At 39.9% G+C, this 24,759-nt stretch overlaps 1 protein-coding gene across 5 annotated transcripts; it reads left to right on the forward strand.

Moving 5' to 3' along the window:
* The first annotated feature begins 1,836 nt into the window (after window positions 1-1,836).
* On the forward strand, window positions 1,837-19,052 carry FBXO30 (F-box protein 30). 5 transcript variants are annotated; one of them, XM_005518490.3, is made up of 4 exons: window positions 1,837-1,988; window positions 6,427-6,531; window positions 13,210-15,295; window positions 16,135-19,052. In XM_005518490.3, the coding sequence occupies exons 3-4, from the start codon at window positions 13,226-13,228 to the stop codon at window positions 16,336-16,338; spliced, it is 2,274 nt and encodes a 757-aa protein (XP_005518547.2). In that variant the 5' UTR covers window positions 1,837-1,988; window positions 6,427-6,531; window positions 13,210-13,225; the 3' UTR covers window positions 16,339-19,052. The 5 variants fall into 5 exon arrangements, with proteins under 5 accessions (XP_005518547.2, XP_014119031.2, XP_014119028.2 ...); XM_014263553.2 differs by lacking the exon at window positions 1,837-1,988 and adding an exon at window positions 2,395-2,537; XM_014263554.2 differs by lacking the exon at window positions 1,837-1,988 and adding an exon at window positions 2,778-2,914.
* The last annotated feature ends 5,707 nt before the right edge of the window (window positions 19,053-24,759 follow it).

Below are 24,759 nucleotides of genomic sequence, written 5' to 3' on the forward strand. Positions count from 1 at the left end.
TTCCCTGAATGACTGAATGACCAGACAAGTCTCGGCTGAGGTATGAGAAAGGAAGCCCAAGCCACAGAAATTCATTCTCCTCACTCAAAAGAAGCAATTAAAATAAAAAGCCCTGATTGTGTCGTAGAAGCTCAGCTCCAGCAAAGAGCCAGCACTGCAACAGCCCATGTAATGAATACCTCAGCCAGCCAGTGAGCAGCCCTCACTGTGGTGAGAGTAAGCAGCACAGTAACCTCACCTGTCCCACAGCAGGCATTGCCAGTAAGAGGCAGTTGTGAAAACCAGTGACTGTCTGCATGCATTCTGCCCAGCAATTTATATAATTGTCAGATGAGCAGATGAAACAATTCTGCTTGGCTTCTCTGAGTCATGGTGCTAATCCCTACCATCTTCTGGAGCTCACTTGGCTAGATTATTATATACTGATCCTATAATCAAACCTATGAGGAGAAAAAGGACCTGTCCTCAGGATCAAGGAAGATCAAGCCTGTCATAGAAGGGTGGGGCAAACCTGAGGGTGCTTATTATAGGAAGTGCTGGCAATGATACCTCAGTATTAAGGTCATGCATTTTGTCTTACATAGCTAACATGGAAATGATTACTTATGCCTTTCCTTCATGCTTTCATAGAGTAAGAGTCTTCTAAGGTGATAAATGACAAACTTGAAAGTCACATTTTTACTTATTCCCCATGCCTGTGTTAGGTGCTGAGAGATTCAGAGCTATTTGGCTAGCTCTTAAACATGTGCAACCTCTCTCCAACAGAAATCTACACAAATGGCAGGGAAACAAGGTCTTCAGAACCTGGGTGCACACTAACAAGGTTTTCCTGGAAGTTTAAAGAAAAAATATTTTTTCTTGTCAATTAACTAATCTCCTCACTCTATCTTCTGTGGCCACAACATATTCAGATGTTTAATATTTTCCCTCTGAAAAAATGGCATAGTCCAAGTTCAGCTGGTTTTTTTTTCCTCAGGACTCAAGATACACTGTAGCCCCTTAAAACATGGAAGGCATATGAGGAGTAAAAACCCTTACAGGGGTAACACCCTGCATAATTCCTACTTACCTACAGCCTCTTAAACTGGCCGAAGGGTAGAACCTTTGCAGGAAGGCTCAGCAACCAGCGCCTGTGGGCGCATGGCCAGGTTTCTGGGAATAAAGTTCTGGACCGTAAGTCTAACATACTACAAGAACGGTGTTAGAGAAGCATTGCCCGTGACACCAAAAGGCCTACTGTGATGGCTGGCAGGAAAGGTTTTGTTGAGACGACAGCTTTAGCAAAGCCCAGCGCCTGTAGAGGCCCGGAAAGGTGACTTTGGTTACGGGATGGATTATGGTGGAAGAACCAAGGCTGGGGATTCGGCCCCAGGCGAGCGGAGCGGGGCTTACAGGACCTAAGGCAGCAGCCGTGCTCGCCGTGCCTCCGCCCGCGCTACCGCCCGCACAGGAGGGCTCGGGAGAGCTATCAGACCAGTGACCCCACGCCAGGGGCCGGGCTCCCGGCTGAGCAGGGCTGGGCTGGGCTCCCGGCTGGGCAGGGCCGAGGCCCCGGGGCATTCCCAGAGCCACACGCCGGCCCCAGCTCCGGCCGCGCCGCGCACGCGCGCCGGGGCAGGGGGGGGCGAGCGCGCACGCGACATCCGGGCACCCCGCCCCCTCCGCCGAGGGCCAACGGGGCCGCGCCGGCGCGCGCGCGCTCCCGGGCCTCGGTCCCGCCCCCTGGAGGCCCCGCCCCGCCCCGCGCGCTCGCTGGCCCTAGCCTTGTCCCTGGCACGCGCGCGCGCGGCCGGCGGGGGCGCGGCCGGAGCGGGGCCGCGCCGGGAGCCCCGCGGGCGGCGAGGCCGGGCCGGGAGAGGCGGAGCGAAGAGAAGCGAAGAGAAGAGAAGCGGACCGAGCGCGGCGGCGGCGGCGGCCGGAGCTCGGCGGGGGGAAAGCGAGAGGCGCAGCGCAGGCTCCCGCGCCTGCCCGCGGAGCGACGGGGACGGGTGAGCCGCCGCTGCTCTCCGCGACTGGCGGGGAGAGCCGGGCCCTGCGTCCCGCCTGCGGCCGCGCCCGCTGCCCGGCAGCCGGGCGATAAACAAATGGCGGCCCGGCGGGGGCCCGAGCGTCCGGGGGCGCCTCCCCGCCGCCGCCCCTGACAGGTCGCGGCTGGGAGAGGCCGGGGGGGCTCGATCTGCGGCTCCGCCGGCATCGCCTCCTCTTCGGCCGACCCCCGTGCCCCGCGGGGCCCGGAGCGCCGGGCCATGTAGGGTGGCCGCTGCCGCCGGGCCCACGGGTGGCGGCGGACTGAGCTGTGCCGCGGCCGCTTCCTCTGAGCCCGCCAGTGGTGCCAGCGCTGTCGGCGTGTCGCGATAGCACGTGGGAAGGGCGTAGGGCCGGGGTCTGCCTGCTGCTGTGGAGACCAGAGTCGGGGAGTCGGCTTTCTGCGTGAAAGGAGGAGGAAGAGAGCAAATAATCCAGAAGTATTGCTGAAATCCTTCTCTAATCCGCCGTGTTTGTGTTATTTCGAGTAGATGTGCTCAGACCTTCAAGAGGTGGTGTCTTCTCTCAGTCCCTTTTTTTTAATGGCAGTTTTTTGACGTGCAGTGGAGCCTTTGTTTCCCTCTTTTAGGAAGGTAGCGAGGGTTGTGTGGTTGTACTCCTGTAACCCCGCGGGTCGGCAATCAGAAGCATACAGGGAGATGACAGCAGCTTGTTGAACGGCTGGCGTGTTGGAACAGTTGTGTGGCCTCACTTCCAAAAGTTGTTAGCGTCGCTGTTGTTCGCAGTAGGTCTTCAAAATTCTTGAAGGAAATAACCCGTGGGCTGGAGAGGTGGCTTTCTTTTTTCAGTAATGCTTTATTCGGATTTGGCTGAGAAGCTTTTCATAATACTTGTTTCCCTTTTGCTGATTATGTTGTTTATATGCCAGGTAAGTGTTAGCAAACTAGTCCAAACCCAGTGGCCCCGAAGTAACAGCCTCACCTTGCTTGTGCTAGCACTTAGGCAAGATACCTCCTTTGCTTCCTCTAGAATTGGTGTGGAGTACTTGATGCTTAAGTCCTTACCTGGACACCTGCTGCTTTTTGCTTCACGTTGATGTGATACACCTTAACTTGTGCTGTGATTTGGGAGGTTAAGGTTCATGCATCCCATTTGAGAAGGATGTGAATTATTTATGACCTTCCTCTCTGCACCCTTGTCCCAGAAGTACAAAAAATAGTAGAAGAACTTTTTTGATAAGCAAGTTGAGTACTTGGAATACTGAAAAATGCACAGCCAGCTTTACTCTGTCTTCCACTCTGTATGCATGTAAATATCTATGTGGAATTTCTCCATAATGGTCAAGTTTCTTTGAGAGAAGAAATAGATTAGAGAGAGTGAATTGGGATTGTATTGCAAGCCGAGTCTTTTTATGGGGTCTCTTCTCTCATTTGCTTCCAAAGTTAGAAGGAACAGGAGAATCCCAGCAGAATAGGAAAAAGCTATGCAAAAGCAGTGTTTTTACTCTGCTGCCTGAACATTCTTTCTTTTGCACTAAATTCTGCATTTACTCAACTTAAGTTCGGGTTATATTTCCCTTGCCTCCTACTTCGATGTCTAATGGGCAAAATAACTGCTGTGTTTAACAAGCAGTGTCTGGTTGGAAAGTTTCTGGACAAGATTTCTGCATGTTTTTGGACAGCCAGGTTCGTAGGTCATAAAGAGTGTCTACAACAGAGGGTGTAGTCTACACCTTTCTGAAGAAGAAAGCATATGGTTACTAGTCTTCAAATGCGTTCCTGTGGCTGCTGCAGATTTCAGCTGTGTAAGAAACCCCTATTTTGTCTTCAGTCCAATTGAAATAAAAGGAACAAAATTTCCCTCACATCGATAGACCTATTTCTTTGATGGGCTCTATCTAAAAGGAGGCAAATGCTGTTTGCCTCTGGCAATGAGATCCAGTGGAATAAAGATGGGAGCAGGGAATCACGGATAGTCATCACTGTAGTGGTGACAATTTCCCTTCAGATTCCTTATCTGCATAATAAGAATAAAGATAACATATCTATTAGTGAGATGCTTAGATTGTATAAGGCGTGATAAGTATTCCTGAATAGACCGCAAGGAGGAATATTTACATTATTGATGGTTACAGAGAAATCTGTGTAAGCTGTCCTAAATGTCAGGACACTGTCTAGTCTCAGTATTAAATGAAGGAAAAAGGCTGAAAAGTCTTGTAATATAAACTGGTCTGAAACAGGCCAAGAGAGTTAAAATGGCAGGGGAGCTCTAGATTCTGACTTACTTTGCAAGCTACTGTTTTTAATAGTTTCTAATGCAACACTTAGTGTCATGTTATAAAAGTCAGTACAACTTCCAGCTGAGTAGATTGTGCGGTTTCTTACCAAAAGTCCAACATTGATCTAAACTCTTAATGTGAAATCATGATGAAAAATGATAGGTCTCAAAGCTCGAGAATGAGAGGCATGGTGAGGTAAGTTTCTGAGTGATGTAGTTACAGCTGTTCATGTAAAACTTTAGGTAGTGGTTCAGGCTGATTGTCATACCTGGTTCAGACTTTGCTACAGAGGTGCTGGAAGGTGGGTGGTGTTTTGTTGAAGTTCAGGCTTTTATTTGTCTACTTAGAAGCATCTCTAGTACAAACTGTAGTTTTCCAAAAGTACTGTTTGACAGAGAAATTTGTTGGTGTGATAGATTCATTGCAAATAGGATCTTTATAGGAGTGTGCTTTATTGGCAAAGCTTAAATGCTCTTACAAAACCTTGTTTTGTCTGAGTCACTGTTGTCACCAGATAAGGAATGTGTTTGGATAGGATCGTTCAGCTGGAGTCCTTGGGCAAAAAGAAATAACATCAAGCCTGTTGACATTTGGAAAAGGCGGTCTAAATGATATTAGAGGTAACAAATAGATGAATAATCCTATGTCCTAAAACCCTGTACAGACTTGTAGTGAAGATGTTCGTGTTTTCCAGTTCTTCAGTCATGTTAGAAACACACTGAAAGAGCTGGTATATCATGCTCACTGTGAGATACATTCCCAGCTTTCTGTCATCAACTGTTGGAGATAGATGAAGTTTTGTTTAGACAATAGTTTTATTTATAACTGTCTTTTTTTTTTTTTTTTCACTGTTTTGTTGGTTTTAAAACCAAGCAGCTTGGAAGGGGGAAAAGCCTGACAGTTGCTGTGAAAAGTGTCTTTCATTTGATTGAAAAGGGAAATACCTGAAAATAGAATAGAATAAAGTTGTTAAAACTGTCTTATAATATCAAATTATTTTTTGTTTTACTGCAATTTTTTCAAAATATTTTGAGACAACCTCCCATCATTTCTACTTCAGTATAATCTGATAAGGTGTCCTTGTGGGATATGTCTGTTAAATTTTTTTGTGCACCTCTATTTTGCTGCATGTTAGACCATTGTCTAATATAAGCGTATATTGTTAACCAAAAAAATAACTTCATATGGACAGAATACATGACATTGCACTTTAGTATAGGATGTTGGAGAGAAGTTGCTTTCATAGTCTATTTACTTTAAAGTTGTTTTCTCATTTTGCTATGGGACCTGGTTAAACTTGCGTAGTAAGACCTGAAACAGTATATTAATGAGATGTTTGGCCTGATTTCTGTAAGTATACAGAGGTCAGGAATTCTTGGGCAGCACCATGCATGAATTAAAATATTACGTAAGAAGGATTTATTTCTGGCTTCTTTTGGGTGGTTAAAACAACCTACTGTAATACAGAATGATTTTTTTTCTTTTTTTCCCAGTAGTTCTGTCTCTGGTTATTGAGAAATGGCTTATTTTCTTTCCTGCTTTTCTGGAGGATTTGTGAGTTGGTATTGGGATAAGAATATCATTGTTCCTTTGGGCATATCACCTTAGTTTCACCTCTCTTAAATTTTAGTGGTAATCCTTGGGCATGAAAGAATGGAAGAAGCATCTTGTTACAGTAAAAAGCTTTTTAATAGTAAGCAACTGCTTAATAAGTTCCCATGTATGAAGACTGAAGATGGACAAACTTTAACTAGACTAAAATGCAGTTTGTAAAAGAATCAAACTTGATTTATTTCTTTCAGTTCTCCAGCTGTTGCAATCTTTCATATGAGTTTGGTTTTTTTTCTTCCTGAAGTGGTCAGAGCAGTGAATTAAGTCTAGTAGGTCAGAATAATAGCTCTTAATAATCTCTTACAGCCTTAAATGTAATTAGGTTACCATCCAATATGACTAACAGCTAGCAATAAGCTAAAATGACAGAACTCAAGTTGTGCTTGGGAAGTCTATTAAAAGCTTGTTTATATTCCCATAAAATCTACAAAAAATTTCAGTGTTTGTAACCCCAGACAGTGTAAGCGCATGACCTTTGCAGAGGATTGTGCATACAGAAAGTAATGCCTACACCTGAAACGAAACCTTACTTCTGATCTCATTTCTTGCAGAATCTGCAGCAGTCGAGGAGTCACACTGTGTTCAAGTTCAGAAGTGCTTTACACATGAAATCTACTGGCTCTCTAGCTGATTCTGCCCTGTCACCGTCTCAACAGGTAGAGTGCTTTTGTGCCTGAGCCATGCAGTGAGTGTAGCTGTTCCTCGTGTGGTTGTCCTGTGTCCGTGTGTGGCCAAAGGCACATTGAGGTCTTTGGGCTCCTTATTTGGGGAATCTGTCAGGGAAGCAAGAATGCATGGCAGATCTGTCACAAAAGTACTCTAAAGAAAAGCCTAGTAGTTTTGCTTTTGATTTTTAGCACTCTTTTAACTGAGTTTAACAGGGATAGAGGAAAGTGTTCTGTCATTTCATCAGAGCTCCTATTCTAAAATGTAACAAAGCCAGACAGGTAGGGCATCAGTGGAGGGTCCATTTCAGTCAAAGCAGTGTTTTGCTTTGGTTCTTTTCCCCTTGAATTCTATTTCTTTTTTTTTTTTTTTTGGCTGCAGTGATTTGGAAGGAAATAATTTCACTGTATTGTCTGAATGCTAGGAAGATAGTTTTCCACTGGGAAAAACGGCTATTTGGGGCAGACATGGAGAAGTCTTATAAATAAGGTTGGCATAAAAAAGGTTGCAATTCTCTATATTCTAGTGTTCATTATTTCTGCTGTAGTTAGAGATTTCTCTTTCTTTGGTCTGGTTTGTTTGTGAGGTGGATAAGTAACTTTGATTTATGCTTAAAAAAGCAGCTAGTATATATTCCTTCAATGCTAGACAACTGATAAAACTAGAATCTTTCCAGAAGTATGTGTCCCCCTGAGGGTTTTTTTGTTCTTGCAGTAAAAAGCCATTTTAGTGTAACCTTTTTCTGCCTCTTTTATGTAATACATAATAATAGCTGTAAACTATGATAGTAATGGTTGAAGTAGCGTCCTGCTACATAGTAGTTTGGACTTTAGTAATTGGAGCTCTTTTCATGTTTTCAGTGATTAACAATAAATTAATGTAGATTTTTTCTCGTATGTTCAGTATGTGCGGTCACTACCAGCCAGGGAGGATGCTCTCATCTTTGTTGTGGATTAATTCATGTTTGAGAATGCAGTGAACAGTCATCCATCCAACTATTTTGAATATAGTTTTAGCTTCCCTGGTCTACCTTGTTTTAACAGAAATCAGGGTTGTCCTGATGAACTAAGAGGTGGGGGATGGTAATCAGTGTCATGTAAAGTTGAGAATTTAAGTTTGGCATCAAAGGATAAGCTCCTGACAGAAACCTGGGTAAAAGAGAGAAGATTGAGAAATACAGCTATCTCTTCTGATGCCTTGGACTGGTTACCTAGAACAGACTAGACAGAGTTAGAGAATAAAGTGAGTATTTATTAAAGACCTTTAACAGATACACCTGGGGCACTGCAGGAGCCTTGCAGAGGCTACACCCAAGATGGACGATGGTCACAAGTTTTTCATATAAGTTTGGTCTGTTTGCATATCTGGGGTTGTCTAATTACAGCTTCAGGTAATGAAGTCACGTTTCCCCAGTTTGCTCCCCCCCAATTTACTTTTGTTTATACTTTTTGGGGCCTGAGGCTGTGATGATAATCTTGGTTCTCAGGTCTGGAAGGATTGTTTTGTCTGACCAAACTGTGATGAGAGCTTACTAACACCCTATATGAAATTCAGGGTTACACACTAATCCAGTACAGGATCTGAAAAATATAAGAGCTAAAACTCAAGGCATCACTTCTGCAGTGTCCAAAACAAAAGGGAATTTTTTAATACGGTTTGCATGTATTTGCTTATGGGTGGATTTGGATGCTCCTGGGAGTTTAAACCTGTAGTGCAGCTTGTGTGTCTCTAGTCTTCCACTTCCTTGAAGCAGTAATTTAAGAACCTGTTGGTCTATTCAGTTGAATTTGATAGAAGAGGCTCAAAGGTAGTTGAGCTTTATAGATTTGATGAATAAAAGGGGGTTGTGTAATGGAGGGCTCCAGTAGCAGTAATGGTTGCTGTGATGTCCTGTCTCACTGGCCCCAAAGAATTCATATAGGAGAGAGTGAGCAAGCAGGCTTTGGTTTTGGTAGTACTGAGTAGTTTTTGGGGTATAGAAGAAAGTAAGAGCTCGTACTTGCAGCTGAAGTATTGTGTGTGTCTGAAACCCTTATTATGCTATTTTAATGTTTGTGTTACAACAGCAACTGGAAATCACGTGGCTGTAGCAGCTGGAATTTTAATCCTTTTAATTATGACAGATTTTCAAAGCATGTTCTGGCTGATTTAGTCAGCTGACTGTATAGTATGTACAATAACATCAAGTGATGGCACAAATTCTGAGAGCAGTGGTCATCTCACTGGAACGGGATGTATTTTTAGGTTTCTCTGCTAGTAACAGTCAAGTGTGTGTACTTGGGCACTCTGAACTGAAGGAACTGAAGCTGGTTGCTGACACTACACTATCGGGAAAGGACAGCTGTTCGTTCTTGCTGTAGTCATTGTTCCAACACTGTTTTCTGATCATATTGTGACAAGGAGCACAGTGGGATAATAAGCACTGTAAATATTATTGGCATGTGTTCTAACAACAGGTATTTTCCTTAAAGTTAGCAATGACATTGTTAGCCCTTTCAATTTGCTGTATTGGAGGAAATTAAAGGACTTGTTACCTCCAGCGAGAATTTTCTTTATCTCCCCTTTACCCAACAGGTTTTTTTTTCTTTACAAAGCAATATTTGGGACGAGGGTGGTTCTTGTTCTTGGTCTAGTGCTAATGATGTATTGGTTGTGGTTCTTTAATGGGAAATTATTCGTATGTGAATGCTCTTAATCTTTGAATGAAAGAGGTGCTAAGTTCTGCGGTATACAAAGTTAGCTAACAAAATAGAGTGAGTCATGGCCATTTGCTGATTAATCAGTGTGCTGATTTTTGAGGTCTTATCTATTTATTTTACCAGTTTGATAGGGTCATTTGTTTTTTTTTTTCCTTTGGACTTAATTTGCAGTTTAAGAATTGAATTATATCAGAAACCTATAGTTCAAACAGTCCAGGAACTCTTGGCTGCCCAAAACAGCTTTTGAGTTTGAAGCTCAAGTATTAAAATTAAAGGCGCATAAAAGAACATTTAATAAATTTAAAGAGACTTTGTAGTAACTTATAAATAAAATGCAACATTTTGACTAAATTGAAGTTTTACAGCAGGTGCTGAAGAATTAAGGCTTGTAAGCAGAATGCAGAATTTTAGTGAATGTTCTGCTGCTGTTTTACTGATGTCTGAAGATATTTTAAAATATATATTTAGAAAATGAACCAAAAGATTTTAATTGTATGATAAGTGGCAACTAATCAAGCTTCTTGGTGATCAGTAAAATTCTTATATATAGAAACTGAGAGAATAAGTTACTTTACCTATTTAATTGATTTTATGCATGACTGTTTCTTGATAAAACTAACCTGAAGCATCTGTAATAGAATAAATTAGCATCTAGCTATTGATAAGACTTGGGATTTTAGAGTCATCTTTGGCTTTCACACACAGTCTGGTAGTGATATTTGATGTTTTCACCAGATTTTGTCTCCTTACTTTGAAAGGCCATTTGCTTATATGAAATAATTAAGTTTTGATGAATATTGGCCTATGAGTGAAAGGAGTTCAGGAGCCTGAGAAAAGCCAGTATCATTGTGCAACTCAGGTTTCACAATCTTACTTGTAAAGACCAAGATAGTGTGCTGGGGAGGAGGATGTTTTACTGTCTTAATAGAATGTTCTGTGTAAGCTCAGGCTATTTAAAGATAGTATTTAATGATGGTTGACTAATTTAGGGTATGTCTCCAGAAATGGTGCAGGCAAACACGAGCTCAGTTTGACTGTGTTCTGAGCTGCTGCATGTGGGCCAGCTTTGGCCTAGAAGCAGTAGAATAGTGCTGGCTTAGGTGTGTGTGCTATTTATCCAGAATAACTGACGTGTATCCCCTTTCTGGGTTAAGTGAAGGTGGCTCATCTGCCTTGCCCAAAATCAATAAAATTTTGGCCCAAACTACTGTCATATGACACATCTTGACGTGATCTGATGTTGATGTGAAATTCCCACAGAAGTCCAAGTGCTACGATTGAATGGGCTACAGAGCCCATGAGAGTTTGGAATGGATGTGTGTCATCACCCGCTCTGCGCGCCCAGCGTGGAATTGTGCAGCAGCAGCACCCAGGGCAGCCCAGGCCTGCCCCTCGCTGCTGTGGAGGAACATCCTGTGAGTCTTGTCAGCACTATCCCCTGGGCTGCTGCCAGACTGTTCCCAGCTTTTCCACCCCGTAGGAAAGGGCAGCTCATGATGTGGGTGCCCTCTTTTCAGCTGGGGCACTGTCAACTGGACGGTGAAGCCGCTCAACTGGGTGAGAGTATCCATAATCCCTGCAGTGAGGCAGAGGTCATCTCGGGTACCCTCACGGGCAGGTGGGACCTGCGCAACTGAGCCCACTTTAGCAACACACTGTCCTGCCTGACCACGCCTGCATGCTGCTCTCCAGGTGGCTCACTTCTGGCCAGCTTGAAGTGAGCAGGCTGTTGATTTATGGGAGCAGGGCTCTGTTTAGATAGATGAAGCAGGGGTTGGGCTCTCTAAAGGCCCTGGCATTATAAACTAGCAATTGTCTTTTTCAGTGCTGTTTCCATTTTGTCTTACGCACTTCAGAATACACACATAACCTGAGAGCTTCCTTTTGATCTCTGTTCACCTGTTGACTTGAGGAGAAGTAGTTCTCTTTCAGTATTGATGGAAATTTCTGAGATTTTCTTTGGTCTAGCAACAGGCCACAGTATTTGGCAAGAATTACTCAGAGAGGGCTTTGCTGGTAGAACTAAAATTATCATCAGAGAGGTCAAATAATTTTTTCATTCTTTACTGAACATGTTTAGTCGCTTTGTAGTAGATGCTGTCTGACTTAATTTGCAAGTCAAAAGCAGGTTGTGTGCCAGAGAGGTTTGCAAAAAGGTTGAACAAGTCATTCACTGAGTCCAGTGACTGATACACATGACAGTTTATTTGAAACTTACTGTTACTCAGTATATAAATGCTAAGGTATGGTGGGGGAAATTCAGCTGTGTTTTGCCTGCTAAGTGTAGCACATATGCTTTTTTGTTAAAAGTGTTCCGGAGAGTGGGTGGCTAAAATATTTAAGTTATCCAAATTACGACACATGGGGGTATGAGGACTGATTGCTGCTTAAAGTTGGTATGAATTTCAAAGCATTTTAAAATAATACAAGTGAGTGAAGCGTCACATAGATTTCTATTTAAATGCTTTAAATTATTTGGAGTGTCTAAAAGGCACTTTTGTTTCCTTCTACCTTCAGTTTGAAGAGAAGCAGTTTTCTTTTTATAGTTTAGAGTAATTTTAATTTAAGAAGGTTTAATGCATTAAACCTGAAGTGTTTAGTCTAAAGACAATGTGCAAGAGCACTTGTTAGCAGAGTAAGAAACTATCTTTATTAATATTAAATTCTCTGAGCATTTTATTTCTCAGGAAAATTGCTAGAGAGGGAGGAGTAAGGAAAAGATGGAACTGAGCAATGCGTTTTTGAAAAAGTATTTTTGAGATTTGGCTCTGTGCAAGTCATTTTCTGATACCTCTGAACTTTAATCCCTACTGGTATCGCTTCTGAGAGGGAATTTGTAAGAGTATAGGGGAGAGCTTCGTAATTTGTGTGGGCCTGCACTCCAGCTAGAGAGCAGTTCTAGACTTTTTCAATAAGTGATACAAAGACACAAAGTTTACTCTTTTTTTTTGTTTTGGTTTGTTTTGGTTTTTGGTTTTTTGGGGGCTTTTTTTTTTGTTGTTTTTTCTTTATTTTTCCATACCACAACAAATAACTGAATTTTTTGTTGTTGTCAACATGTTGTTATAGATTGCACTGTGGATGTACATGTATTTTGATTTTTATTGCTGTTTTGTCTTGTTATGCAGAGTTGTTGATATCCTTACACTTCAAATTGCTGGTATTGTGATCAGAGTGGCCATGGGATGCACTTAAAAATTACATTTTGTGGGTTGAGGTGGACATATATATATAGGACCATGTTGGCAACTGAAGTTTTATGTAAATGTTTTCAGTGAAAAGGACTTATTTGGTATTATTGCTACCCTTGTACAACAACTCCTGTAGAAAATAAAGGGCGGAGCTATAGGCTATAGGTGAAGAAAAAGAGTGAAGAGATGTTGTAAAGGACTGCAGTCTGTCAGATGCAGGGACTGAGGAGAGAATGGGATGTGGTATGGAATTGACATGCTCACTGAAGGCTGCAGATTACCTTAAAATGAACTGCAAGAAGAGGGTGTCAACAGCTTAGGTGTAGCAGGCAGCCTGGGTAACAGGTTGCCACTGCTTAATTTAGAGAATTGGACATGAGGATCAATCTAATTTTCTTTATTTTGTCTCTGTAATCTGTGCAATTGTATCATTTATAATTTTAGGTAGTTGGATATATAGTCAAAGGCCATGCTTTGTTTTTCATGGAATGATCTATTTGCAATGGACAGGGAAAAAGGGCTGTTCTACAGTGAAGGATTATACAACATTTTTGCTTAAGTTGCATATAGTAAATAAATGTATAGACTATGTTCTGGGCTCTGATACAAATGTGTATTTCTCATTTTCAGCTGAAAAGCACCATTTCTTTGAAATGTTACATACTTTTTTTCTTAAAATGTCTGTTGATCAAGCATGCAAAAGCTGCAAATACTAGCTAGTAAATATTAACAATATTGAGTTAATATGCTATCTGTTGTCTCCTTTCTCTTTACTCAGAATTGGATTTACAGTCATGGAGGAACATCAGCAACACCTGCACTGTGTGAACTGTGTCAGCCGTCGTTGTATGACCAGACCAGAGCCGGGCATTTCCTGTGATTTGATTGGCTGCCCCTTGGTTTGTGGAGCAGTTTTTCACTCATGTAAAGCTGAGGAACATCGTATGTTATGTCCACTTGAAAGAGTGCCTTGTTTGAATAGTGGCTTTGGATGTCCCTTCATAGTAGCCCGAAATAAAATTGCTGATCACCTAGAAGTTTGTCCTGCAAGTGTGGTATGTTGTACCATGGAGTGGAATAGATGGCCAGTCAGCTATGCTGACCGAAAATCTTACGAAAATCTGAGTAAGGATGTTGATGAAGTGGAACAGCTAGATATGGCTTTAGCTCTTCAAGACCAGCGCATGTTATTAGAATCACTTAAAGTAGCAACGATGATGTCAAAAGCAGGTGATCAAATACCAGAATCCAGAGAGCAAACCTCTGTCAAATCAAGTGCCCCTGATACAGTGCATACCAATGGTTTGATGCCTGTAGATGAAGAGTCCTATGGTGCACTTTATCAAGCTACTGTAGAAACAACGAGGAGTTTAGCTGCTGCTCTGGATATCCTGAACACAGCTACAAGGGACATTGGTATGTTAAGTTCAAACCTCTGCATTTCACCACATGAAATGAAAGAAGATTCCAAGATTAAAGAACAAACTTCTAGTGGCATTATTCAGGATAAAAAGTCTGACTCTGAAAATCCAGATGAAGATAATGTAGGAGCAGTTGGGGGAATTAACTTTGATAGCCTGAGTCAAAATTCACAAATGGAGCAAAATGGTTCTTGTGATATTTGTTACGATGTAGTGCAAAACCATGACTTAAATCTAAACCTCAGTAACTCCTCACTTTTGTGTAATGGCTTTCATGTAGAAAATGAATGTTCAAAGGTGTTGGACCACAGTGAAGATCTTGGTGTATCTAGTTCAAAACCGTCCAGTGTAGCAAATGGTGAATGTACTGCATCTCATGATGATGAAGCATTACATTGCAGCTCCTGCCCTGTAACAGCACAAGTTGAAGTAATACCAGCTGATCACTTAGTTAATGGCAATTCTAATCATGTACTACTTCCCCATAATGCTAATGAAGAAGAAATGATAGAGAGACAAGTGGAGCAAGAAAGATTGAGAAACATAGATGCATTTTCACTTCTACGGCATCGATCGTACAGATTCCTTGTTAACCATTATTGGTCAACACCAAAAGAAGACAAGGCTGTTGATACATCAGATTTGGAGATAACAGAAGATCCTATGGGTCTTCAGGGAATTGATCTAATCACTGCAGCTCTGTTGTTTTGCCTAGGAGATTCTCCCGGAGGTAGGGGGATATCAGAAAGTCGCGCTGTCGATGTGTATCACGTTGACTTTGGGACCCAGACATTTTCTCTCCCATCTGCTATATTGGCCACAAATACAATGGTGGGGGAAATAGCTTCAGCTTCTGCATGTGATCATGCCAACCCACAGCTCTCAAATCCGAGTCCGTTCCAGACCCTTGGATTGGATTTGGTATTGGAATATGTGGCTAGATACCAAACAAAACAGCGTTCAATGTTTACATTTGTTTGTGGACAGTTGTTTAGAAGGAATGAATTTTCGTCGCATTTTAAGAATGTGCATGGAGACATTCATGCTGGCCTTAATGGCTGGATGGAGCAGAGGTGTCCTTTGGCATATTATGGGTGTACATATTCTCAACGAAGGTTTTGCCCTTCAACACAAGGGGCAAAAATTATTCATGACCGCCACTTACGGTCATTTGGAGTTCAGCCTTGTATATCCACAGTATTAGTAGAACCAGCAAAAAGCTGCTTAATTGGACTACATAATGACCATCTGAGTAGTCTACCTTTTGAGGTGCTGCAGCACATTGCCAGTTTTCTAGATGGCTTTAGTTTATGTCAGCTTTCAAGAGTGTCACGCTTAATGAGAGATGTGTGTGGAAGCTTGCTTCAAGCACGTGGAATGGTAATACTTCTTTGGGAGAAGAGAAAGTGCCCAGAAGGAAGTTCTTGGCAGGTAAAAGAAAAGGTAAGTTAACTACTTTTTTTATTTTGAAGTTGAAAGGGAAAGTATATCATTGGTTGTGTTTCTACTTTGTCTCTTAATATTATGTCTGTTACTACTGGATTTTGGTATAATAACCTTCCAAAAAAGAGACTATTGTATAGGAAAAGTGAAAATTGCTGCAGGATGTCTCAGTCTTCTCCACACTTGGAGAAGTAGAAGTAGAGTCTAGTTTTTGATGAATGTAAGTAAATAAACTTCTGGTTTTTCAAGTATTTTAAAATGTTAAAAGATTACTTTTCATGATTTGCTTTAAGATCAATATTCCATAGAAGTGGGAAAGCTGCCTACAAAGTTTGCTTTTCTTGCCTGTGTAGTGTTGACAGCAATTTTTATTTCAAACCTGTTGAGATCATATCTATTGCCTTGGTACTGAATGCTTTAAATATTGAAATAATTTAAAACCTTTGGATGACCTTTGTGTAATACAGTTGTTGTCATTCACCCCACCCCAAACTGCAGAGTACTTGCAGCACTCATTTGGAGCTGCAGAAGTTGATAAGAAACAAACTGTTGTGGCTGGTCTTAAAATACCTTGTCATTTAATTTCTGATTGTACCTCTTTTGTGGACACAAAAAATATTGCCTTTGTTTCTTCCCAGTGTTCAGAGTTGTCTTGGAGTCTGAATCAGCCTGGGATTAACAATATTAAATTCTGTGTAGTGTTTTTTTTCTCATGTTGATTTTTAGTGTGAGTTATTGACAGCATTACCTAAAAGTTTTGTAGCACAAGCATGTAATTTCCTGCTCGGAGTTGAGGTATCTTAAAAACACTGTGAGCCTAAGTGCGGTTTATTTTCTAGGTTTGGCGCTTCAGTACAGCCTTTTGTACTGTGAACGAGTGGAAGTTTGCTGACATTGTGAGCATGGCTGACCACTTGAAGAAGTGCAGCTACAACGCAGTGGAGAGAAGAGAGGAGGCTGTGCCGCTGCCATGTATGTGTGTGACACGAGAGCTCACCAAGGAGGGACGGTCACTGCGCTCCGTTTTGAAACCAGTACTTTAAGTATTGCAGCCACTCCAATTGCACATACACTCAAGCACCTGATATAACCTCGGTAATATTATGAGACACTTTATTAATGTACTAAAGATACTTTCTAGCTAAATCTACTCTGTCACTGTGTATATAAGGTTTGAAGTGACATTTATTTTTTATAATACTGTTTAGCTGGAAAGTAATGAAAGTTGCCTTAACGTTTGAAAAATTCGGAACTTGCTGGACAGGGTAGTTTTATCTAACTTATATAATTTAAGAACAAAATCTTAAGGTGTGTTTTCTGATTCACTGGTGCCCATGTAGCTGTTGACTGATAACATCTAAAAAATGGCCTCTAAATAGTATCTACATTTGGATAGGAACCACTGAAAGGTAGTGAGAGCAAGGTCCTGTCCAAATCCTGTACCTTCTGTATCTGGTCCTTTTTTTTGGTAAACAAATTATAATACAAATATTTGAAAGATAAGGAATAATTCAAAACTTTATAACAGATGTCTCAAACACAGCTTTTAAGCACATCTTTTCTCATTAAATCAGTGTTCTACTGCTCTTCCTAGTAAACACGTGATCTAGGATCAGCTTTTTTTAAAAAAAAGTTTTTTTAGGAATGATCTAAGTGAACTCAGATTTACAGCAGCTTAATTTTTAGTACAACTTCGTTTTGACATGTCAACAATTGCTGTTTTTCTTCTGAACTCTTAACAATTGTTTTACTTCTGGGAGCAAAACTTTTAGAGCTAAAACCATGGAATACTAGTTTTTACTCTTACACCTGCAATGATATCAATGTCAAATGTTCAGAAAATTTTTCCTTGTCCTGCATTTGGCTGAGGGTTAAATTGCTTGAGCAGTCAGAAGTTCAAAGTATGCGATGAACAGTTATGAATTTATAGTGCAGCTAATGAAAGGGCTTTACTTGTTCTGTGGTATTGTGAGATGTATTGTCTCCTTTTCTGTTAATTTGTCTATAAAAACACTGCTTTTTTAAGAAGCATTTTAAATTACTGGTATGTATAGCAAATGTATCATCTTCATAAGATGAGACATGATTTGTTAATTGCATAAGGCATATCAGAAATGTTATTTTAAACTACATTTGTTAAACCAATAACTCCCATTTGTTTCCAGTGTTCCATACGAAAAGATCTTACAAAGCATTTGTGAACAGAGAATACATGCTATCAAAAAAGGCCTGGTATAGCAAAACTTTAACTTGAACTGACTTCCCAACTTGTTTGTATTACTGTCGGTGTCTCTAGCCTGTTGCACTTAGCAACTGTGCCACAAAGCTAAAACAGAAACAGACCAGAGCTTGGAACAGTGAAATACAGTGTGTATTTCCATTATAGGAAAAAAAAAAGAGATTAATAAGGAGTAGATGTTTACAAAGATGGCTACATTTATTACTTGTAATTTCTGTACCGGACACTTGTTTATGGCTATTCTGGCTGCAGTTCATAGCTTTGGTATCTGTGCATTTCCCATTCTGGATTCAGTCCAGCTAAACATTCACTGCCTTTTTTCTATTCAGAGTGCTATAGGTGCTCAGAAAAAAAAACAAAAAAACAACCTAGTTATTCAGTGCCATGAGTTGAAATTATATGAACTCAAGTAGAAGCTTTGCCTGGATCTTCAAACTGCATGTTCTCCTTTCACGTCTCTTCTTTGTTGTGTGAAGAGAAGAAAGGAGTAAACCCTCTACAGAAGTTAGCAATATTTGCAGAAATTCTTAGCTGTTAGGTTATCTGGAAAGGAGAATCTAGATTCATGTACAGATCTGACTATACCAACTGGCTTTTGGGTAGGAATCTTACACCTCCAGCCCAGTTCTTTGAATGCATTTGAATGCTCGTTACCCACAAATTCTTCAGTACAAGGCAGGAGATAGACTTTTATCAGTTCTTGTCTTTTAGCTCTAATAGGTCCTTGCTGCTGCTCTCCAGTGTTTAAAAGTAGTTGTGTGACTTGGAGGATCCTGAAAATTGAGGAGATAATGCTCGCATTTATGGATAAATCTACTTTAAAACATCTGTCTTGGGTTACTGGTATTTTTTAGTGAATAATGTGGTGGTTTTGATACTCTGCATTCTTTCTAACTCCCCAGAACCCTGATAAGTACAGTAGGCAGGCACATGTCTTGGTGCTTATGGAAAAGAGGATGTTCAGTTAGAGGAACTGGTGTTAAAACCTCGCTTGTAGCACAGTGCAGAATTGCATCTAAAGTATCATCAGTTGTTGATCTATTAAAATGAACTTTTAAAGTACTCTTCTTAAGAAACAACACTATTTCTCAATACATGCACTTTTATTTTCAAATGTAGATACAGGCTTTTTTGTTAAATTAGTTTATTTTTTATGAGAATCCAGAGCTATTAAAATATCAATGTTGTAAACAACATCTCTGCCTTGTAAACTGCTCCAAATGCAGGAATACAGTATACTTAGGATAATTTTTTTTTTTTTACGCTGCTATGCAGTTTGTAAAACATCTTTGGTGTATAGTCAGTCTATCCAAATGTGACCTGTTCACATTTGCCCTTGAATTTTAAATATGTCATATCCCTTTCCTGGTACATGTTCCGTACAGCATATATAGACAGCTGTTCCAGTCTTTCTTTTACTTGATACACATTGCTACTTTGTTTAAAATATGTTTTCAATCATTATGCAATTTTTTTTTTCAATGTCTGTTGAAATCCTAATAAAACTTTTGGAGTTTCTCTTTTAGTATGATTGCATTTTCTTTAAAGCTTATCCCCAGCCTTTGGGTGTTCAAGCATGGTGCTCGGTGTCTGCCTATCGGATTCCATTAAGTACTCCAAAAATAAAGTTACATATGGGGAACTATTTACAAACATTCAAACACTGCATAATTTGGGAATGATTAATATTTATCCACATTTCAGAATGAAGACTGGTCATTAATTTTCAGATTATCTACCCATTTCCATTGCGTTGGTCTATTATGCAGCATAGATTCACAATTAAAGGTTTGAGTACATAACATTGAAGACGCATATTGTAGCTTGTAGGTTTCCTCTAATTGATTTTTCTGAGCAATAAATTGGAAAGATTATCTGGTCAATATGATATGCTGCTGGTTTGCAAAGAACGTATTTAGTATGCTGTTTCATGGGTAAAGCTTTCTGTAGAAAGTTGTTCGGTAGAATAGCACAAAACTTTAGGGTATTTAGATAATGGTTGTATTTCAGACTGCTTATGGAATGGCAAAATAGGAAACATCATTAAAATAGAAGACTGCTCAGAAACTGACTTTTTGCCCTGACATTTGCTAATACTGGCATACTAATAGTCTTTATAAATAAAAATGGTACCCATACTACACTAAGTTCAACCCTAAAAACTTGTGAATATTTCACTTTTTAGACAGACCACATTTTGGTTTTCTCTCTCCATAACTGCATTAAATATTCTCCTGTGTCAGGAAATACCTTCTTTAGCTTTCTTGATGCTTAAAGTATTGAAGGGGATTTGCCTGTATGTTTTAGGTTGTTTTTCTGAGATTACTATTGCTGAAACTTCCTCTGTGTTGCATAGAATTTTCTAAAATGAGATTTAAGTTCAGTGAACAGTTCAATGCCTGCTGTAATATCAGCAGGCATTAAATTCCTTCAGTCAGAATGTCTGTTCAGGCAGCTTTGATCATCTTCAGATGAGCAGAACCTAGCAGTTGTTTAAAGCACTGAGGAAAAAGGGTAGTATGCAGATAGGATTTCTAAAAACTTATGACATGTAAAGTAGAGTTTGAAGAATGAGAGTCTCATACTGTGACTTTCTGTCATGTGGTAAATATTCAAGCAATAATAAAAAAAAAAAAGTGGAGAGAGAAATTGAATGAAGATACAGAATAACTCAGGCATCAAGTCCCAGCATATACAGACTCTTCTGAGAGACTGTGAGAATGCTGGGAGTTTGACCTGTACGTGCTGCAGCTGTGTTTCAGTAGCAATTCATCTGTTTTTCCATAATAGCAGGAGTTTTCCTGCTGCTGCTTGTGCTTTAATGTGCTTCAGTTGTAAACTGTCTCCAAGCACTGCTTGCATTCCTGAGTCAAATGCTAATTAAGTTGAACACAGTTCTCTCTGCTGAATGCAAGGTATGTATTTGATGTAGATTCTACATGCTGGTTGTATCAGAAGTAGTATTTGATCAGAATAATAGAAAAGTAAGGTCCTTCAGAGACCCATCCATCTGCGTGTTTTTTATTGATATTTCCCAGAAAAAGTGACCAAAAATGTGTTGGGGAATGCAAGGAGCAAGACTGATAGCATTCAGTATAGATTGCTGGTTGTCAAGAAAACATTAATCATCACTAGATGCAGTATGATGGTACAAGTCCACACCTCTGCTGTTTTGACAGACTAAATTCTGTGGCACATGCAGCAGTAGGTATATAGGCTCCTTACAGCCTCAGGTAGAAAAAAAAATCTGTACAGAGTTTAACTGCAAAGGAAAGTTAGAATTTAGAAACATAACATAAAAATATAATTATATGTTTAGAAACATAGGAAAGTTAGAATTTCATCAGGGCTAGATTTGTACAATGAATCAGGAAAATGTGATTCCTGCCTTGAGGATATTTCTGGTTCTTAGTTTTGTCCTAAACTGGGCTGACATTTATATATTTATCTAAATTATAAAATGAAGGAGCTGCAGGAAAACAGTAGTAGGAAAAAATGAAATGACCTCACAAAATTGTTTCAGTTTCATAGTATCATAATGTATTGAAGTGAGAATTTTACAAGGTGTTAAAGAGAGGAGCAGAAGTAGATTGATAGATGCTTTTCATTTAACATTTGCCCTTTTCCCCCCCTAATATATGTTTTCAAGTATGTAACAGCAGAGCTACCTTCGAGTTTATTGTGATTTAAATTATGGCAATTCTGCTAGTAAAATGAAAGTTGGGTTGCATTAGTATTCATAGCACAGGGGCAGGCTGCAGGACAAAACTAATCTGATTATGTGACTGGTTAGCAAATGAACAATCAACGACCTGGCATGAACCTAAGTTGGACTTTGTTCAGAAGTGTTAATGTTTGATTGTTATGTGTTGTGTAATCTTCTGAATATTGTGTTCTCTTTAGTATTTTAATTATATAGTTGTGTTCCACATTTGATTCTGGAGGCCTTTTGCAGCAAGCAGGAAATAGTATGCTGAATAAAGAGATTTGAACCCTGGTTAAGGTAAAATGTTAGTGCTATGAACTGTGACAGCTGTTTATGAGCATCAGCTGTCTGGAGTTTCATGTCATTGTGTATTTGAAGAGGAAGGGATGACTGGACACTGTGTTGCCTAAGCAAGGTGGCTTTACTTACAAGCAAGATTTTTATAAGGTACAGCACTGGGCATGTGTTTTTTAATATACAGATGGGTAGGATATTCTTGAATTAACAATGCAGTAAGACTACTGAGTAGATGGGATTGCATACAACAAAAATTGCTTCCATATTGTGTGATAAAACAGACTTTGTCCAAGCGACCTGCATCTTTGACATCAGTTAAATGCAGTTGTAACTTGTAATCATATTTTTCAGCTGATGCCATTTTGGACACACACAGAAGCCTTTATATTAAAGGTTAGAACCAAACCAAGAAAAGAAACCCACACCAAAAATAAACCTACCCCAACAACCTGAAAAATTCTCAGTGACACATTTTTTTAATGTATAAACAGTGATGATTAATGGTTGTTAGGAGAGCCTGGGAAGTAAATACAAAACTCAGTTTCTATATTTTGTTCCAATTAAATCTCCTGCATATAGATTAGCAAGTGCATCTTTTTAATGAAAACCAAAGCCAAAACAAAACACGTTTACATAAGCTGTATGATTGGTAGTTATCACTTTCTACTGTCCTTTTGATCTTCAAGTGAAACTTTAGCAATCCCAGATTTGCTAATTTTACCATCCAGAAGGAAGAATCTCTGTGAGAAGAGACTGGACATTTAAGAGAGTGTGAAAAACACTATGTAGCAGCTGTGAGAGAAGAGTGACAAAAATCTGAGAGAAACATCCCTGCAGACACAAAGGGTCAGGAGAAGGAGGTCCCTGATGTGGGAACAGATTCCATGTGGAAAAGACCATGGTAACCCAGGTCATTGCTGAAGCCATGGAGGACTACAGGGGAGCAGGTATCAGCTCTGCAGCCACTGAAGGACCCCTTGGCTGGGGTGCAGGTGGATCTACCTTGAGGGAATCTGTGCTCTGTGGAAAGCCCCCACAGGAGCAGGCTTCTGGCAGGAGATTCCACCCATGGAAGGGAGTCTATGCAGGAGCAGGTTTTGTGGCTACTACATTTCTGCTACATTAACTAGTCCCAGAATAACACAATAACACACTAGCTAGTCCCAGAAAAACAGAATAACAGAAACCTGTATGAATTAGTTACCTTGTGTAAAGGCTTGGTAAAGAAGGTTCATCTGCAGAACATCTGCAGATGAAATAAAATGTAAGAAATCATTAAAATAGGGGGAGAATATGGAATCATTCATGTTTTTGACAGTTCAGGTAAATCATACCTGGTCTCTAATTTTGCTCTGACTACACATATGCTTTCAGCAAAAGTGGGTTTAAAAGCCACTATTCTAAAGACAGGGCACAGCCTGCCTTGGGAATATTCTATTTGAACTTTAAGCCACTCTTGGTTTACAGCAATTGAACAACTTACTGGTAACTATGATACTGAGTGAGAGCAACACACGATGTGAATGAGTATTACCTGGTAGCTGTGGTGACCTAGCAGAGTGTGGGGAAAGGTTAGCAAGTGGCCAACTGATGCATGCCATGCAACTTCAGATCTTGAGCATCATACCTGATGGTTGCATGAAGGTCATATGAGCGTGTTTTTCTTCCATGTTTTGACCAGATTAGAGTGACTGTTTGCATCCATGGTGGTAAAGTTTTAGAGTTGTGCTCAGGCTGAAACTATCATGAGGCTCATTATCTGGGGACTCACCCATACTAAGGGTAAGCAGCCCACAGGCACATTGTAATTGCAACTGTGCTTATGAACTTACCCATAATGCAACTTGTGGAAGGAAAAAAAAATCAGTATTTATTGCTGTATGGATCATGTAGATACATTTAAATGAAGTGAGATGCTAGAGCTATTACTATAGTAATTCTTCGAAAACCATGTAGACTTAATTTTATGCTTAGTTGGATCAATGTATCAAATGAATTGGTTTCTGTCTCCTTGAATTTATGCAGGTAGTAATGTTTGAACAAAGATTTGCTACAGCAAAGCAAATACTAATAAATACAGAATAATAAATGTGAAATAAAATGACTCATTCTCTTGTGGTAGGAACATAAACCTTAGCCGAACTTAGGAAAGACTACCAGTAACTACCAGATGGATTTATTATGTAAATAACAACTTTTCACACATTTTTGAGTGTTTTTGGTCTCAGTAGAACAATCTGAAGCTTGTTAGTAAATGTGTTATACATATTCATGGCATAGACATTTGTACGTGTTCACATTCTGTCATATGACAACACTATTACTAAATTTACATGAAGGGGTGTTTGTGGGGAAATGAGTGGATTCATTTGACTTCCATGCAATTTTCAGGCTGTTCTAATCCAGGTCACATGGGCTGCAGTTCTAAACCTCCAAGTCTGAAATAAGCCCTTCTAGGTAATAATGTGCCATTCATCCATCACTCTACTCCATTGCCATGAAACAATTCAGTAGCTTTCCATTTTAGAGGTCTCTAGTCAATGACCTGTCCCTAAAGAAAAAACTGCTATATTTGCAAGCATTTTCTGAATGGCAGAGAACTGCAATTAGAAAAAAAAAGTATATAGTACCCAAATCAGTTGCTGAAGTTTAATAGTCCCCTTTACATTTTGAGCTGATTGTTTGTGAGGTTTACTGAAATCTACAAAGCTTTGCAAAAAACATGTCTGAGGGAAGCAGTAGAAAAAGGATCAGTATCTCTTGGTGTCTGTGTATTTCAAACAGAGAAGAGCTTCTTTTTAGTATCTCCTTTTTCCTTAATTTCTGTAGTTTTTTTGGCATTGTTCAAAAAATAATATCCCACTGGCTGTTCCCACTGAGATTTTAATCTGCAGTCATACTAGTGTAAATTATGTATGTAAAACACCATTTTACATAGCTGTATAAGCAGCAATTTTATTTTCATTAAGTCTTAAGTTAAAACTTGCACCTATGTTAAATATTCATGGCTTAAAATAGATGGTCTGAAAGCACAGAACATTAAATACGTGTTTCCAGAGGTACATAAACTTCTAGGCAGTAATAAAGTCAAAGGAGGATATGGATTTATCTGTTATCTTTGTAAAGTCTTAACTTTTGACTTCTAAAAAATAATGGTTTTGCTAGAGTCACTTTGAATCTTTCTACTAGCAAATGAAGACACTGACAGTCAGTGCTTTTTAT

The sequence above is a fragment of the Pseudopodoces humilis genome, chromosome 3, assembly GCF_049639895.1.
Source record: "Pseudopodoces humilis isolate 2021_Gansu_Grassland_sample_001 chromosome 3, ASM4963989v1, whole genome shotgun sequence".
Taxonomy (NCBI): domain Eukaryota; kingdom Metazoa; phylum Chordata; class Aves; order Passeriformes; family Paridae; genus Pseudopodoces; species Pseudopodoces humilis.

What these genes read in the sequence shown, in the direction of transcription:
- FBXO30 (XM_005518490.3), top strand. Translation starts at nt 13,226, where the DNA reads ATGGAGGAACATCAGCAACACCTGCACTGTGTGAACTGTGTCAGCCGT. An exon ending in CTTGGCAGGTAAAAGAAAAG is followed by an intron (nt 15,296 to 16,134) that starts GTAAGTTAACTA and finishes TTTATTTTCTAG; the next exon opens with GTTTGGCGCTTCAGTACAGC.